Below are 17,792 nucleotides of genomic sequence, written 5' to 3'. Positions count from 1 at the left end.
GGGAGAGGATACCAGACACACACAGCAGTACAGGACATGTAGTATCACACTGTACTGTAGAGAGGAGATACCGGACACACACACACACACACACACACACACACACACACACACACACACAGCAGTACAGGACATCTAGTATCACACTATACTGTAGGGAAGAGATACCAGAGACAGGCACACACACACACACACCAGTACAGGACATGTAGTATCACACTGTACTGTAGAGAGGAGATACCAGACACACACAGCAGTACAGGACATGTAGTATCACACTGTACTGTAGAGAGGAGATACCAGACACACACAGCAGTACAGGACATGTAGTATCACACTATACTGTAGGGAAGAGATTACAGACACACACAGCAGTACAGGACATGTAGTATCACACTGTACTGTAGGGAGATACTAGACACACACAGCAGTACAGGACATGTAGTATGAAACTATATTGTAGGGAGGATATACTATACAGCCAGCCAGTGCATGCACTCCAGTAATACTGGGATTTACCAGTAAAATGGCCACTTTTATTGGTCGATCATCTAGTTGTTCACATGTGCATGAGTCTGATCTGAATTTATGATGGTCCAGAAAGAACCATGGTATGTTGAAAATATTGCAACCCAAGGCTTGACGGACCACTGTATATAAATGAGGCAGATTGGCGCACTGGGGGCGGTCCTGTAGTCCTCAGTGCACCGCAGCACACCACCTCGTGAATATCCATAACAGGGCTCTGCAGTCACTCTCGGCCATTATGAATAATCATAAGGAGGTTTCTGCTGGAGCCAGTGGGCAGGTAGAGCTCTTATTTCGATTCACTAGATATAGTCTAGCAGTTCTTTACTATGGGGTCCTAACAACATTGGTGGGGTTCTTATTTAAAAACAGTAGTAATGGTTGTAAACACAAGCCTCCATAAAAATATTAATAACTAGCGCTGTTCAATGGAACAGACAATGTGTTTAGAAGCCTCATTGCAAGTAAAGAATAAAAAGCAGACGGCATTCACTAACACACCATCAAATATGTTAAGTCCATGGACAATGGAAGCCAACATGAGAAATCCATAAAGCTTGACCTGTGGCCTGTCATGTTCTTGCTCATTTCAAAGCCTTGAATTGCATTGTAGCAATCGATACACGGCCAGACTGGTTCACTGGAAATTTTGGCCACGTTAATCACACCCTGGCGATTCCATTTGTCACATACAGAAGAACACATGTGAAGTGCAAACAATCCATATTCCTCTGACAGCAAAGGATAAACTGACGATTAAAAGGCTCCTTTAGCTAGCGGAGGAGAGACAGCCACAAAGCGAGGACAGCCACCGTAACCAGAGCAACCAGTAGTGCAGATACTAAAAGCAAAAACAGTGGGCAAAGGCGATACAACCTAAATATACAATGCAGCCTTGTTCTGTAATCCTATTCAGTTTTTGTCACTTTAGCTCAAAAGTTTATATTACAATAAGTTCTCATAATTAAAATAAGTAATCTAGGGATCTAATCATGTTAGAAATCCCACTGCACAATATTACAGCCCACCTCCCCCCTCCATAAATTGTTGCTTAAAGTGAATGTATCACTTAGATTTTTTTTTTTTTTTTTTTTAGAGCCAGATACTGAAACACGTTCCACATACATATACATATATATATATATATATATATATATATATATATATATATATATATATATATATATATATATATTTTTTTTTTTTTTTTTTTTTTATTATTATTATTTTTATTTTACTTTTTATTTTAGCACATTATTATGGGGGAAGCCATCTTTCCTGCGCTGTTTTTAGAAGAATTTAGAAATATCTTTTACAGCAAGCCCCAGGGACATAGTCACAGTATGGAGGAGGCCAAATTCATTTGTAAAGGAGAAGTCTCTAGACATGCTTTGTAACCTGTGCAGGGTTTACTGTACAGGGTGGAGTGAGTTGAGCTCTTAATTTCACCTAATGTGAATGTTGTCTTATCTACAATGCATTCAGAAAGTCTTCAAACCTTTTCACTAAGTTGCTAAAATAAAAAAAAGAACCCCAAATAATTCTTTCCAAATTCATTAAAAAAGGAAAAACTAAATTTCACATGAACATAAGTATTTAAAACCTTTCCAATGACACTTTATATTTAGCTCTGGGGCCTCCCATTTTTCTTCATTATCCTGGAGATGTTTCTACGCCTTGCCCGGAGTCTCCGGTGGTAAATTCAGCTGATTGGGCATAATTTGGAAAGACACAGTTCTGTCTGTATAAGGTGTCACTGGTGACAATGTATATTAGTGCAGAGGCAGTAAAACAGGATTGTGTGGCAGCAAAGATCTGGAGACTAGTATGGAGAAATGCCAGCACCAATGAAAGATCTAAAGAACACAGTGGTCTCCATGGTCACTTCGGAAAGTCAACCATCACTGCTAGAGATCAGTGAATTTGCATTACTAGTCGGCCGGCTGCCTTTGAAGTCTGTGCTGCTCCACTCCTGGTGCCTGGAAGAGCTGGAAACTTCTCCTAGTTTCCCAGGACTAAATCAGGCTTTTCCAGGCACCAGGAGCAGAGTGGCACGGACTTCAAAGGCAGCCGGCTGACAAGCCGACCACAGAGCCCAGAGAAGCGCTTTACTTCCCTAGTACTGTAAATTTGCTCATCCCTATTCACTGCACGGATCTAGGATGTATGGCCTCAGTAATAAACACATTAAGGCTATGTTCATACACAGTATGAGACCGGTCGTTCAGTGACCCGGCCGGGTCACGGAACTGCAGGCCTCAGAAAAGATCATCCAGGCCGCTACTGCAGAACTGGCCGGATGATCTTTAGGGCCGCAGAGTTCTGATGCGGGCTCAAAACGGCACTTTCCGCCGAAAATCAAAGATATGCCAGATGATACATGTCCCCCTATGTGTATACGTTCCATTCGGGATCCCATAGACGGCAAGGTAATATTTTCGTAAGAATCACTCCCATTGTTGCAATGTGCAACAACGGCCATGGTTTTACGAAAATGTACATTGTGTGAACATAGCCTAAAGCTGTGGGGAGTTTGAAGAAGAAAAAAAAAACGATGAATAAAAGAACCTAAGGGATTCTCAGGCTGTGAGGGAAAAAAAAACTCTGGTCAAAAGAACCCAAGATTAAACAATTTGGCCTCAATTCTAAGCATCACGTCTAAAGGATGCCAGACACTGCTCATTACCTCAGAGTGATCTTTAAACAAGACAATGACCCTGACACAGCCAGAACACAGGAGCGGCTTAGGGAGGGCTCTATGAATGTTCTGGAGTGACCCAGACAGTGCCCTGACCTGAACCCAACTGAACATCTATGAAAAGACTTTAAAACAACCCCACTGATAGTCCCTGTCAAACAGTTTGAGAGGATCTATAGAGAAGACTTCCAGAAATACCTAAATCCAGGTGTAAACCTTGTGGCATCACATTCAAGAACACTAGAGGCTGAAATAATTGCCAAACAAGCTTCACCTAAGAACTGAGTAAAGAGACTGCGTACTTATGTCAAAGCAAGCTTTTTGTTTTTGTGAGTTGTGATTTGTTGCAATGTCTTGCTTAAATCAGTTAAGAGTGCTTCACATCCATAAGTGGCAGAGAGAAGACAACCCTTTGCCAATCGGTGGAGGTCCAATTCCATTACGACTATGAAATTTTAAGCCTTTTTGGACAATCTTTCACACCTTCGTTGCAGACGTTCACCTTTCACATCAATAGCAAGTGGTGCTCTCCCCATGTCACCTATTTGTCATGGGGAATCACAACACAACATTAGACTTCCTTCAAGAGCTATGTGCTACAAAATGACTAATGTAACCCGACTAAACAGGTTTAAGACTATGTTTCCACTATGAGATCAAAGCGGGGAAAAATGATGATTATGGCTGGATTCACACTACGTATATTTCAGTCAGTATTGTGGTCCTCATATTGCAACCAAAACCAGGAGTGGATTTAAAACACAGAAAGGATCTGTTCACACAATGGTGAAATTGAGTGGATGGCCGCCATATAACAATAAATAACGGCCATTATTTCAATATAACAGCCGTTGTTTTAAAATAACAGCAAATATTTGCCATTAAATGGTGGCCATCCACTCAATTTCAACATTGTGTGAACAGATCCTTTCTGTGTTTTCAATCCACTCCTGGTTTTGGTTGCAATATGAGGACCACAATGCTGACTGAAATATACGTAGTGTGAATCCAGCCTATCAGTGTCATTACCAATCAGTGTATGTCATTACCAATAGTTGAACGCCTTCCCCGGATATAGAACTGCATGTTGCCTTAGTGGGGACACAGCCTTACAGCTAAGTAAACGCTACAATTATCTGACCAATGTATGTGTTCACTATTGGGTATTATTCAAGTGTCACTGTAGTTTGCATTTTTTTGCATAAATCAATAGTACAGGCGCTTTTAGGAAACTTTGTAATTAGATTTATAAGCCAAAAAATGCATTTTTATCATGAAAAAGCAGTTTGAAGCTCTCCCCCCTGTCTTCATGGTTCTCTTATGGAGAGGGGAGGGGTTGAGGGAGATGAGGCACTAAAACAGGACAACAAAGAGTTAACTTACAGCTACATCACGGGCTATCTCCTCTGAAGTCAGCACTGACCTTTCTGACCTCTGAATACCGGATTTCACACAGGTCCCACTGTGTAATCCTGTGTTCTCTGCTGGCGACTAATCTCCCTCCTCCCCTCTCCATAGGTTACACAGGGCCCCACTGATGTAAAAGAGATTTCCTGATAATGAGGAGCAATGAATGAGAGGGGGCAGGGACCTGGGGAAAGGCTTATTGAAAGCAGATAATGTCATATTTGCCTAATAAACCCAATTACAAAGTTTCTTAAAATTGCCTGTACTATTGATTTCTGCAAAAAAAAAAAAAAACACAAAAAAAAAAAAAAAAAAACGACAGTGACACTTTCAATATATATGATGCCCCATCTGGAATAAAATGCCTGGCATATCAACCAGTCATGTAGCAAGCTGTACAGTAATCTCTTCGTGACCCCATGTAGCATTTCAGAGACAAATTGTCCAGAGTATCATGCTCATAAATCTTAGATCACGCCTACACATGTTCATCCTGTGATGGATGGCAGTACAGTACTGAGAGACACATGGGGAGAAACCACCAGACTGCCTCGTATTCAGCATGTGGTGCCTGGATAACATTCTGATGGCGGGAAAAAAAAGGGTGAATAAGAATGCACAGCAAAGCCAAGGAATGAAGACAATGTTGTTTTCTTCAACTTGACCCTGTCCACTGCCCAAATGCCCTCACTCCAGGAACGTATGGTTAGCCATAAACTTAGGTATGATGCATATCCATAGAGAGATGACGGCTCTAAGAGGTACCTGATGGGTGATGTCACAGAGTGAGGGTGATGTCACAGGAGTTGAGCTGACCCAGGACAGATACCTTCCGGAGACACATAAAGCCAAGTAATTTGTTGCTGGTCACATTACCCAGCTACAGTACCGAAATATATGGCAGCATCTGAGCGGACATGAAACAGATGGCACTGTAGGAACACTGGAGCTGGGTGTGCGTCATAAAAACATGAATGTCCATTATATGTTCATTATATCCCCAAGTGCTTCTTTAAAGGGGTTATGGCCACTTTCTTCCAGAGACAGCCCCACTCTTGTCTCCAGCGTGTCTCCATACTCACCATGCCTCCTGAGTCGAACGCCATTCAAAAAAACTTGTCTTCAGATCTTCTTTACTCCAGGGTTCCCATGGCATGAACGAGAGCAAAAAGGCTGCCGATGCGCATGCGCACCAGCAGCCTTTTCATTGGCTGGATTGCATCACATGGCTTCCAGCTTGCTCAGCTCATTGGCTGAGCAAACTGGAAGCCATGTGATGCATTCCAGCCAATGAAAAGGCTGCTGGTGCGCATGCAGCCTTTTCGCTTCCCTTCATTCTAAAGGAAGATGCTGAAGAAGAGGAAGACCAGGCCTGCCCCCCACTTGTGACGACATTGTCACAAAATGGCGGCAGGAGAAGAGGACAGGGACAACAGTAAATGTGTAAGTATAGTTTTTATTTTACTTCCGTGGGGGTGGGCAGAGAGGCTGAACGGCTCCAGGCAGATGACTAACACACATTACAGAGTTATATAACTTTGTAATTTGTTATTTAAGGAGGAGGGGGATACGGGAGTTGTCCTTTAATTGAAAACCGCACTTGACCTGGAGACAAGAGTCGTGTTGTCTCTGAAAGAAAGTGGCCATGTTTTTGGATAACCCCTTAAACTTTTGTTCTTCACCCTTATAAAGAGGTATTACCATCATAACAAGTTATCCCTTACCAACGTGATAGGGGATAGGCAGCAGATCAATAGTTTGACCACTGGGACCCCCACCAGTCACGATTGTGGAGGTGAGATGTCCCCTAAAAGGAACAAAGTGCACCGAACGTGTGCAGCCAGTGTTTCATTCATTCTTTATGGGGCCTCTAAACATTTTTTTTATGCAAAATGCAGGTCTAGAGGTCCGGTATCCAAGGAGTATGAATGATATTGGACAATAGGATTACACTAGTCTAGCACTTTTAAGTCTACGTTTTCAGCTATCACAGCGGCAATCTTACTGTACTGGACACTACCTGTCTCATTTACGGTTTTAGGCTGCAGAGCTCTCCTGTTCATAGTCTAATACAAGCCATTGTCTGAGAAATGGGAGCGGCACTCACATCTTTGAAATGGCGCTGTAATATGGTGAGCCTGACATCATGCACCGCAGCACACGTTCCTTCTAGATAGATCTGTTCCTCTTCACTGGTAGGAAGCTTCTTCGGCTCAGAGATTTTACGGCGGTGGCCCAAGACTAAAACAATTTTTAGACACAATAGAAGATAATTAACAGAGAATGAAGACAGCAAAATAATTATTCTGTGTCCCTGGGTTTCAATAAAAGCCTCCTTTAGCCTATATAACTATTTGTGTACATTTTCAGAAACTAAATCAGAATAGAACATTGCTACCATTTTCGTCATTTGTTGGATTGCTTTACTGTTCCCTACGGAAATTTACAAATTGATTCGAAGAGAAAGGCACTGACTCACTACTGCCTGTGGATCTGCATAGAGGCATACACTATTACCTAATTGTACTATTGACAAAATGAGAAAAATTAATGGCTTGAAAATACCAAGTAACACATGCAATATTTGTGAAGCTAAGCAGGACTGTCCTGATAGTTTCTCAAATAATAATAGATTTACAGTATTGAAGCGAGGGTATCGTGGCAGTCTAAAAATTTAATTTGAAGCAAGAAAATATATTTGTGGGAAAAGACTCAGTACAACTAATCATCATTTCTTTAAGGGTCCAGTGGGCAGTCCTAGTTACTGACTAACAGATGTCTCTATATGTATATTCATACAGAGATGGCTGTTCATCACGTATGAGCGCCCTCTGGACTTCTAAACCCAAAATGAAGAGAGTTTTTAACAGGTATTATGACAGTATTCACAGGATAGGGCATAACTGAAACACCTGCTGGATGGAGCTTGTGTCCCATACACGTTCAGCCGCTCTGTTCTTTCTCTATGACGCTGCAAGAAAATTATTATTGCGGCAAAAATATATAAGATATCTAAGGTTATGTTTCCTAAATGGGTATTTTGGCAAAAAAAAAATTTAAAATTAAAACAAATTAATTTATATAAATTTGTTATTTAGTTCTATTTAGAAATCTCAAGTCGTCCAGTGCTCATCAGCTGCTGTATGCCCTGCAGGAAATGTGTTTTTTTCCCAGTCTGACAAAATGCTCTCTGCTGCCACCTCTGTCTGTGTCAGGAACTGTCCAGAGAAGTAGTAAATCCCAATAGAAAACCTCTCCTGCTCTGGACAGTTCCTGACATGGACAGAGGTGGAGGCAGAGAGCAGTGTCAGACTAGAAAGAAACCTCCACTTCCTGCAGGACATACAGCAGCTGATACGTACTAGAGGACTCAAGTTCATCTAGCTGTATGTGTGGTAGTATGAGAACAGGGGCTAGTACTATGCGACCAGGGGATAGCTTTCCTGCACACCTGAAAGGCTGCAAGACAATGCATTGTTGTTTACCTAGGTTCCCGTATTACAATTTTTTTTTAAGTTCACTTATTGCTTTTTTTGTTTGTTTTTAGAATTTTTGAGGAAGCGTCTCACCTCTAGGCCTCCATACACAGGAAAACAAATTTAACCTGTCACCATGAAAATGCTCCCTTAACTATCAGCATCATGTTATAGAGTGGGAAGAACGGAGCAGATTGATATATCTCTTTATGGGAAAAGATTTTGTATAACTTTTAAATTATTGATTGAAGTTTCTGATGTTTCCATGCTAAAGCGTCTAGTCTATTGAGTGTCATTGTGCACTGGACTCCTTAACACAGAATGAGCAGGGATTTCAATTAGTATATTAAGTTATACTGAATCTTTGCCCACAATGATATATATCCATCTGCTCAGTTTTTCCTGCCCTACAACATGGCAATAGCTTAGGTAGCATTTTCATGGTGATAGGTTCCCTTTAAACTAAGACGAAGCTAATAAAAGTAGGGGACAGATAGATGAAGCCTCTTGCCTTGCAGAGGAAACATGAACATAACATGGAGAAAGCAACTTACCAGATGATGCTTGCAACAACACTACTAGACCAATGGGCCGGTCCTCTGTAGATGGGCCACTCTGCCCACATATTACACAGTCATACGTCGGTTCAGACACTTGCTGCTCTGATGAGGCTATCTCCATCGCAACATCAGATTCGGGGGATTCTGTTAGAAAGTTTAAGATTAATAAGAATGAACAGAAACAGAACATCCTGCTGGAAGACAATGAAAATAATTTCAATAATTAACAAAAACTACAAGCAATACAAAATACTATGTATTAGTATAAAGAGTGGCTCTCTATTCAGGCCCATACAGAGATTTTTTCTTTACTATCCCAGTGTGTCAAAAATGAATGTCTTTATGAAAATTTCTGATCTACAGTTCTATTAACCTCTGTATAGAACAGTCATCAAACTCAGTGTACTCAGTCTCTGTTGTCCTACTCCTTTGCATCTGCCCCCCCCAGATGGATAAGTGTGTGACTGCTGGATCAGACTACGCAGGATTTCTTTGTAGGTCCTGATGTACAGAAGGTAAAGGCATCTGTGTCATGGGAAACATGGCTTTGCCCATTCACTTCAGCTGAGTTTTGTGTGTTATTTTGCTGCTTTCCCCTAGTTTTTGGTATGGTGGACTTTAAAGGGAAACTATCAGCAGGTTAGAAATATGTAACTTGCCGATATGTCTCCATAGCGCACAGGGCAAGACTTTCTTTTAAAGGCTGGGTTCACATTGAGGAATTTTTTGTGGATTTTCAGGCGGAATTCCGCTCATAAAGAATGAACATTGTGAAAATACATTGGCTTTAATGGGCTTTCCGCTTATGTGCTCACACAGCGGAATTTCCGCCGCGGATCCACTTTCCGCCCAAAGAATTGACTTGTCAATTCTATGGGCGGATTCCGCTAGAGGAATCCTATAGAAGTCAATGGGGCTTGAATTCTGCTCCTAGGGTGGGTTCATACTAAGGAATTCTCGCAGATAATGACTGCGGAATTCCGCTGTCTGCCCGCGTGCACGGCCGCGCGCCTTTCCGCCAGCTCCATAGACACCATTCTATGGGTCGCCATATTCCGCTATCCGCCAAAAGAAGTGACATGTCACCGTTCGCGCGGACAGACAGCGGAATTCCGGACATTATCCGCGCGAATTACTTAGTATGAACCCACCCCTATTCTGCCAGAGCTGAATAGGCAAGGAATTTCCAGCAAAAAACTTTCCTCGAGAATTCCTCAGTGTGAACCCAGCCTTAGCAGATAATGGCTATGGCTGTGCTAGGAATTTCTCCTTTATGATGCGTTCACACCTACAGGATCTGCAGCTGATTTTCTGCAGCAGATTTCATTTAAATAACTGAACACAGCATCAAATCTGCTGCAGATCCTGTAGGTGTGAACGCACCCTTAAGAAGCTTCTATACTCCGTATCAACTAGACACTTTAAAGGTGAGGCTTTATACATATATAATACATTATACTGAAGTAAAGATACTATAAAGTGACAAACTTACATCTTAGGCTAAGTTCACACAGCACGGATTAACTACTGTGGATATTTCATAAGCTCCAACAGAAAGGTGAAACTTTTGATTTCTGCCACAGTTTTACTAATGGATATAGGTTGTGGCTTTGTCGCAGTGTTATTTAATGGTGGTAACCTGCGACTTTTCAATGATCACTGCTGCTCTTACCTGTATCGCTATACTTTTAGTAGTTGTGATCAAAAAGTACTGCATCATGGTCCTATTCAAGTAAACGGAGTTTACTTGTCCAGGGATTGTCCAGCGAAAATCTCTTTCAAATCAATGGATATCAAAAAGTTATATATTTTTGGAATTTACTTCTACTAAAAAATCTCAAGTCTTCCCATATTTATTAGCTACTAAATGTCCTGCAGGAAATGTTTTATTTTCTGTCTGACACAGTGCTGTCTGCTGACATCTCTGGCCGAGACAGGAACTCTGTTTCAGTTTTATTAAAAAAAAAAAAAATCCCCATAGAAAACCTCTCCTGCTCTGGACAGTTCCTGTCTTGGCCAGAGATGGCAGCAAAGAGTAGAGTGTCAGACTGAAAATAAAACAATATTTCCTGCAGGACATTTAGTGGCTGATAAGTATGGCAAGACTTGCGATTTTTTAATAGAGGTAAATTACAAATCTATATAACTTTCTGACATCAATTGAGTTGAAAGAAAAAGATTTTCGCCGGACAACCCCCTAAAGTACCCTACAACACGGCTACTAAAAGCACAACAGTAGGTTAGAGCGGCAGTAACCACTGTGCAATAAACTAGTGGTTACAGTAACCAGCACATTATAACCCCCCAGAATGCTATACAGTAATGGTATATTTTCCAGTCTCTTTACAGAGGGCAGACGCACATTTACCACTTCAGGGGCTCTATAAAAAGGCTAAAAAAGCCCTTTAAGGAAGTCACACGTCTCTTAATGACAACCAATACACCATTTATTTCTGATCTATAAAGAGCTGGCGGCCGACAAAAACAATGGGCCTGTGCTATTCACACCTGCACAGCGGATTATTGACCTCAGCGGTAATGAAGTGAAGCGTATGGTTACACTGTCACAATGAGGGGAGGGGAAAAAAATCCTGATTGTAAGAAGTGAAAGAGAAATAATGTGTTGTCACGGCGGGGTGACTGCTCTATGACGCAGATTTCTGTGAACTACATTATCTCCTGATAACAGCTCTAACCCTCCACATAAAGGATCAGAGTTGCTCTGTGTTCAGATGAATCTTGGGTTATTTCCAGGCTCATTCAGCAATATCTCATGTGGCTAGCAATTTTTCACCCACTTCTACTTATAATATAAATATAACTTTCTAGCTTGGCAGAGATTCTGTGGAAAACCAATGAATACAGAACAGCGAGGGGAAGAAATCACACCGTGACCGGCAATAAATAATGCAGCCGCTAAGCTCTTTCTATGTGCATGATTTGCATACCCAGAAAATATGCTAATGGGATTTTTTTTTTTATTATTATTATTATTATTATTATTATTTTTAGCACCGTTCTCTTTCCCACGATGGGTGTCATCATCCAACCACCACCCTGGGTATGGAAAAAGAAATATAGCACTGCTCCACTTGCCTGGCTCTTGACATGGAAAATGGTGATGTCAGGTGGACAGGTCATTTTTTAGTATGGAAACCTACATTAGGTTATAGGATACGGAGGGAAGGTTTGAGCGGACACAGCAGGGAATGGTGAACTCCACTACAGGGAAGCAGCCAATGTCCCTCTGTCTAATCTTCTGACAGTCTACAATCTGCAGAGACCGCCAGTAGAATACAGGCTGCTTCACATGGCGGCTTGTACTTTCACCATAGCTGAGAATAATATCCAACTAGCTAGCTAAACTACAGAGAGCTGTAATTATATATCAGTGACCGGCTCTGTTTTTTTAGTAGGTTCACTTTTAAGAGGATCTGTCAGCTCTATATCATGCTCAAATCTGCAGACATAGGCCTATAGCTGATAAGGTAGAGACACATATAAGACATATCTTTTACCGGACAGCCGTTTTTAAAGATATAAAATAATGTATTTCTTCACATGTTCTTTCTCCCCTACCTCCTGTATATGAAACATGCAGGACAGTGGGGGGTGCATGCTGCAGCTCAGCACAATCTCTACAAAACAAGCTTGGAAGGAAAACCTGATTTTATAACTTTGTAAACAGTTACCAGCTAGAGATGATCAAACAGCGCTGATGTTCAGGTTCGCACATACTCAAACCATCGGTATTTGACTCCCGCAGTCTTCCTGTTCTGTGGGGAAGGTGGAGACAGCCTGAGTCCCGCCTGGAAAACTGGAATACAGCCTGGGCCATAGCTTGTATTCCTGTTTTCTAGGTGGGGCTCGGGCTGTCTCCACCTTCCCCACGGAACGGGAAGACTGCAGGAGTCAAATACCGATGGTTTGAGTTCGTACAAATCTGAACATAAGCGCTGTTCAATCATTTCTATTACCAGCTAAAAGACAGGTCTAATTTTTCTTATTTCACTTACATCATCAGCAAAAGTATGTACTGTAGCTCTCAGTACGATATACAGCTGTAAGATTCCCTTAAAATGGAGGACATAAGGAAGGATAACTGGTGACAGGGCTCTAGGAGCCCAAGGTTCACCTATGCAGATGGAGAGAGAAGGCTAATGTTATGTGAGCCCAGAGATGAGCTACTATGGCACAAACTGGTGAAAGAGTTACTGCTAGCTATGATAAATGAGAATCTGTGGGATGTGCTGGAAAACAAGCGAGGTCTAGAGATGAGCAAACTTACAGTTTGGGTTTTGGGTTCGCACAGCCTGGAGAAGATGGATGCCGACCTAAGGCTGCATACATCTTCTCCAGGCAGTGGGATTCAAATGCTAAGTGAACAGGTTCAAACGAACCCAAACTTGCTATAGATTCACTCATCTGTAGTGAGGACTCACCTCAAAACTCACAAGACATAACATGTGTAAGATACCACAAGACCCTCAGAGGTCTTGTGGAGTTTATACCTCAACGAATCAAAGCTGCTTTGTTAGCAACTACACAATTTTTAGGTGGTATTAAAATTATGTTTAAAGGAGAAGTCCAGCGAAACTTTTTATTTAAGTATTGTATGGCCCCTTAAAAGTTATACAAATCACCAATATACACTTATTACGGGAAATGTTTATTCCATGCACTACTACTGCATCAAGGCTTCACTTCCTGGATAACATGGTGATGTCACGACCCGACTCCCAGGGCTGTGCGGGCTGTGGCTGCTGGAGGGGATGATGGCAGAGGGATGCTCAGTGTCCCTCCAGTGCCCTGTGTCACTCAGTGTCCCCCTGCCATCATCCTCTCCAGCAGCCACAGCCCGCACAGCTCTGGGAGTCAGGTCGTGACATCACCATGTTATCCAGGAAGTGACATCACCATGTTATCCAGGAAGTGACATCACCATGTTATCCAGGAAGTGACATCACCATGTTATCCAGGAAGTGACATCACCATGTTATCCAGGAAGTGACATCACCATGTTATCCAGGAAGTTACATCACCATGTTATCCAGGAAGTGAAGCCTCGATGCAGTAGTAAGTGCAGAGAAAAAAGCACTTTATAGGCATTTCCCATAATAAGTGTATATGGTGATTTGTATAACTTTTGGGGGGCAGTACAATACTTTAATTGGTTTATATCAATTTCTCACACTGCTAAATAAAGATCTAAATCCCCAAAAAATATAGAAAATTCCAATCATTAAAAGAACCATAAGCTATAAAACAATCTTTTAATCAGTAAATTGTCTGTATATTAAAAGGAAAAGGACGCCCCGCTGTGGAGCTAATCATTGCCCCCCCCCCGTAATTGATGAAGTGTTGTGTTCTCCACAGTGTGCACGTGTAGCGGAGGTCACACAGCTTGTTAGACGGGCTTTCTCCGCGCTAAGTACTGTTACCCAATATGCCTCCAGGCTCCATTTTCCTTTGCAAAACATTTTATGTCAAGAAATTCCCTTAGCATCAAAGGAGCCATTAGCACACTAATATATCTTGCCCGGGCCCAGCAAGACGATCCTCAAAAGGCCAGTAAAAACTAATTTATTTTTCTAACCGGTTTCAATAAATGACAAGTGTTCAGAAATTTGTGTCACCTCCGTTAAAAAAATGGGCACATCGCTGGTTCCCTGCAGCAAGTATGCTGAATAACTGAATGGGTTCCTGCGGAGAAACAGCTTTGCTTTAGGAGGGGATCTAAACAAGCACATTCACATTCAGGCTCCTTACATTTCTTCAGTAATATTTACTAGGGCAGCAGAAACGTGGTGGCACTTGTAATTTAAGCAGCCTTTTTTTTTATATGTTATTATTGCATTTATGGAACAATGATCTGGCAATTTAGTGCCGTAGCCGATACTGCGATCCCCGTTATGTAATGCACCCTCATTATAATGCACATTTATATGCTGTCTGCACAGTGTGACACGCTGCCATAGTGTGATGAATTGACTTGGCTGGGAGCTCGGGAAGCTGTTACAGGAATTAAATCAGACACGTACAAGCTCATACTCAGCATCTACTACTACTACTAACTGCAAAACAAACAGGACTTAATGCATACCTATTGTTTCAGGTGACTAAGCTGTCATATGTGTGTACATGAGGAGTAGCACTATTATTGACCATTACATCACTTATACATGGCTTTTTAACCAGTTCTCTCTCTCTCTCTGCAGGCTCCATCTCTATTTAGTTGTCAGTATAGACTAGCCCAGTAATGGTAAACACTAGGCAAGCCAGCTGTTGCAAAACTACAATTCCCATCATGCCTGGAGAGCCAAAAGATATTGCTTTGGTTGTCCAGGCATGATGGGAATTGTAGTTTTGCAACAGCTGAAGGTGCCAAAGGTTCACCATCACAGCGTCTATGAGAGCTTCCATACACTGCACACACATAACAAGAGATACTGCTCTTCTATACCTCAATCATTAGAATGAAGGGGCAAGCGCGCATGCTCTGCCTCTTCATCTCTGTCTCACTGCTAAAACAGCAGTCAACAGAATTATAATGGAGTCCTATGGAACGTCCGGAGACAGAGATGAAGGCAGAGCGTGCGTCTCTGGACCCCAACCAATACAAACCTCTGTCATGCTGCTAAGACATGTCAGATATTTGTTTAAATGATAGGTACCCTTTAATTAAATTAAAACCTAAAACATGAGAAATTTAATGTAAATTTAAAATTCTAGTAGTGCAAAATTGTAACGCCAGAACATACTTATTTCAGCTTGAGTCACACCACTTGCACGTAACATAAAATGACCAATAGCTATTAAAACTTACCAACATCCATTGCCGTTTCCATAAAGCTTTTCTGCCTTGAAGCAAATTCAGCCAGTAACTTCTGCTGCCTCTCTCTGGCTTTCTGACGTCTGCGTTACAAAAATGAGAGTTTTGTTACATGTACAAATAAATAAAAAAAATAAAATAAAAAACTATGGCTGGATACCAAAGGTGAAGTATCACTAAAAGGTATCCCCACTGTGACCGATATCTAGAGCAGCGAATGGTTATGTGCTGTCAAGCTATAAATGGCCCCTTTCCTAGGCGGACTATAGGTGTGTTACAAGTCAGATACTCTTTAAGGCTGGATTCACACTACGTTTTTGCAAACCTTTTTTTTTTTTTTTTTTGCAAAAAACAGAAGAAAAATTTATGGAAAAAATGGATGCACAAAAATGTAATTGTGCCTAAATGTAAACCGCACTACTGTTAGTGGTAAAAATCAATGTGTGAAGGAAATGCTACCAGATCCAGACTGTTCCACGGCTTAACACAATAGGCGAAAACAATGATAGATACGTCATAATAAAAGAGATAATATGCATTTAATCCTGCGTCGCCGACAGGAGAGTCCGATGCCCATAGAGAATGACAGAGCATCGGATTCCCCATTCATTCTCTATGGGCGTCTGACTCTGCTGTCAGCGCGCGTGTTGGGCTTCCGGCGCTCATATCTCCGTGACCCGACCGGCTTAGGAAGCGGGACCCGGCGGGATCACGCGAGTATAGGGGGCTCTATCGGGGGGTCGGGAGCCTGTCACCCCGGCACGGGGCTGACAGGTCTCCTTTAACTGTATGTTATACTTTCGGATACAAAATAAAAGGAATTAAAAAAAAAAAAGAAAAAAAAAGAAAGAAGGTTTCAATCGTGTCCCCCCCTTTCCCTTCTTTCCTCCAGACTATACGGATTCAAATCCTTAAGTCTTTCCTAATATGGTTTATGCCTCCCACCCTCCACCATTTTTGTAGCCCGTCTTTGGACCCGTTTAATTTTATCAATGTCCTTTTTAGATGAGGTCTCCAGAACTGGACAAAGTATTCCAGATGTGGTCTCACCAGAGCTCTATACAGCGGGATCACAATCTCTCTCTTCCTACTGGTTTTACCTCTAGCTATACACCCCAGCATACTATTTGCTTTCCCCACCGCCTGGTTGCACTGGTGACTCATTTTAAGGCTGTCAGAGATCACTACCCCTAAATCCTTCTCTTCTGAAGTCTTTTCCAACACAGTACTGCCGATGTGATACTCGGATAGAGGATTCCTCCTCCCCAAGTGCATTATTTTACATTTGGAAACATTGAACTTCAATTTCCACCGTTTGGACCACTTATCTAGCAAAGCTAAATCATTTTCCATATTACTGACACCTCCAGTAATATCAACCCTATTGCACACTTTTGTGTCGTCAGCACATATTAGTGTCGTCAGCGTCATATTAGGTAGAAGTAGGATAGAGGAGATCCACTACTTTTCATTTATATGGTGCTAACATAGTCTACAGCGCTGTTAAGTGATTGTCATTAGTCACATCTTTTTCTTTACCACTAATGTGTGATGGGAACATGTCCAGAGCAGTAGCAAAACCCAACAGAAAACCTCTCCTGCTCTGGGCAGTTCCTGTCACAGACAGAGGTGGCAGCAGAGAGCATTGTGTCAGACTGGAGAGAATATACCACTTCCTGCAGGGCATACAGCAGCTGAAAAGTACTGGAAGACCTAAATTGTCACAGTCGTCATGACTTTCAAAATCTAAACCAACAGTAGATGTCATAAAAAAAAAAGTTAGCAATTTACATTAAAAGAGGTATTCCAGGAAAAATTTACTTTTCCCCTGTCCACTTGATAGGGAAAAGGAAGATCGCAGGGGGTCCGACCTCTTTTTTTTAACTTATCATGCTTTAAAACAAAGCTATACTTACTTGTACCCAGGTCCAGTCTCCTGAAGGCAACTTTTTAATCTTTTGCTGGTTAAAAAAAAGATGCAGTTGCAGGAAGTCCCGGTAATCTGAGCGCTCAGAGAAGGCAATTATTTGATTGAAAAGACGCATTAAGTTGTGACACTGCGCAGTATACATAAACGCGGACACCACCTAACCAAGTGGAGTGTCATCGGATATACATATGCACAGTTCAGTGAGTCACAGCTCAGTGCGTCTGTCAACCAATGACTGCCTTCTGTGTGAATGCTCAGATGACCAGGACTTCATGAGTTTGGTCTCTTTTTTTTTTTTTTCCAAGTAACACAAGACTAAAAAGCTGCCTTCAGGAGACTCGACCTGCATGCAAGCAAGTAC

At 41.8% G+C, this 17,792-nt stretch overlaps 1 protein-coding gene across 4 annotated transcripts in view; it reads right to left on the bottom strand.

Annotated features, from left to right (window-relative positions):
- The window catches only part of UBR3 (ubiquitin protein ligase E3 component n-recognin 3), a 169,130-nt gene that overhangs the window by 71,577 nt on the left and 79,761 nt on the right, over nt 1–17,792 (bottom strand). For all 4 annotated transcript variants that reach the window (XM_069982888.1, XM_069982887.1, XM_069982889.1 and 1 more), the window contains 3 exons: nt 15,496–15,584; nt 8,664–8,813; nt 6,741–6,874 (listed from right to left, as the gene is read on the bottom strand). In XM_069982888.1, coding sequence (XP_069838989.1) covers nt 6,741–6,874; nt 8,664–8,813; nt 15,496–15,584 — 373 coding nt within the window. The remainder of the gene's footprint in view (nt 1–6,740; nt 6,875–8,663; nt 8,814–15,495; nt 15,585–17,792) is intronic.

This window comes from Dendropsophus ebraccatus, chromosome 9, assembly GCF_027789765.1.
Source record: "Dendropsophus ebraccatus isolate aDenEbr1 chromosome 9, aDenEbr1.pat, whole genome shotgun sequence".
NCBI classification, from domain to species: Eukaryota; Metazoa; Chordata; class Amphibia; order Anura; family Hylidae; genus Dendropsophus; species Dendropsophus ebraccatus.
The sequence above is the reverse complement of the archived record's forward strand: the minus strand, read 5'-3'. Positions and strand labels throughout refer to the sequence as shown.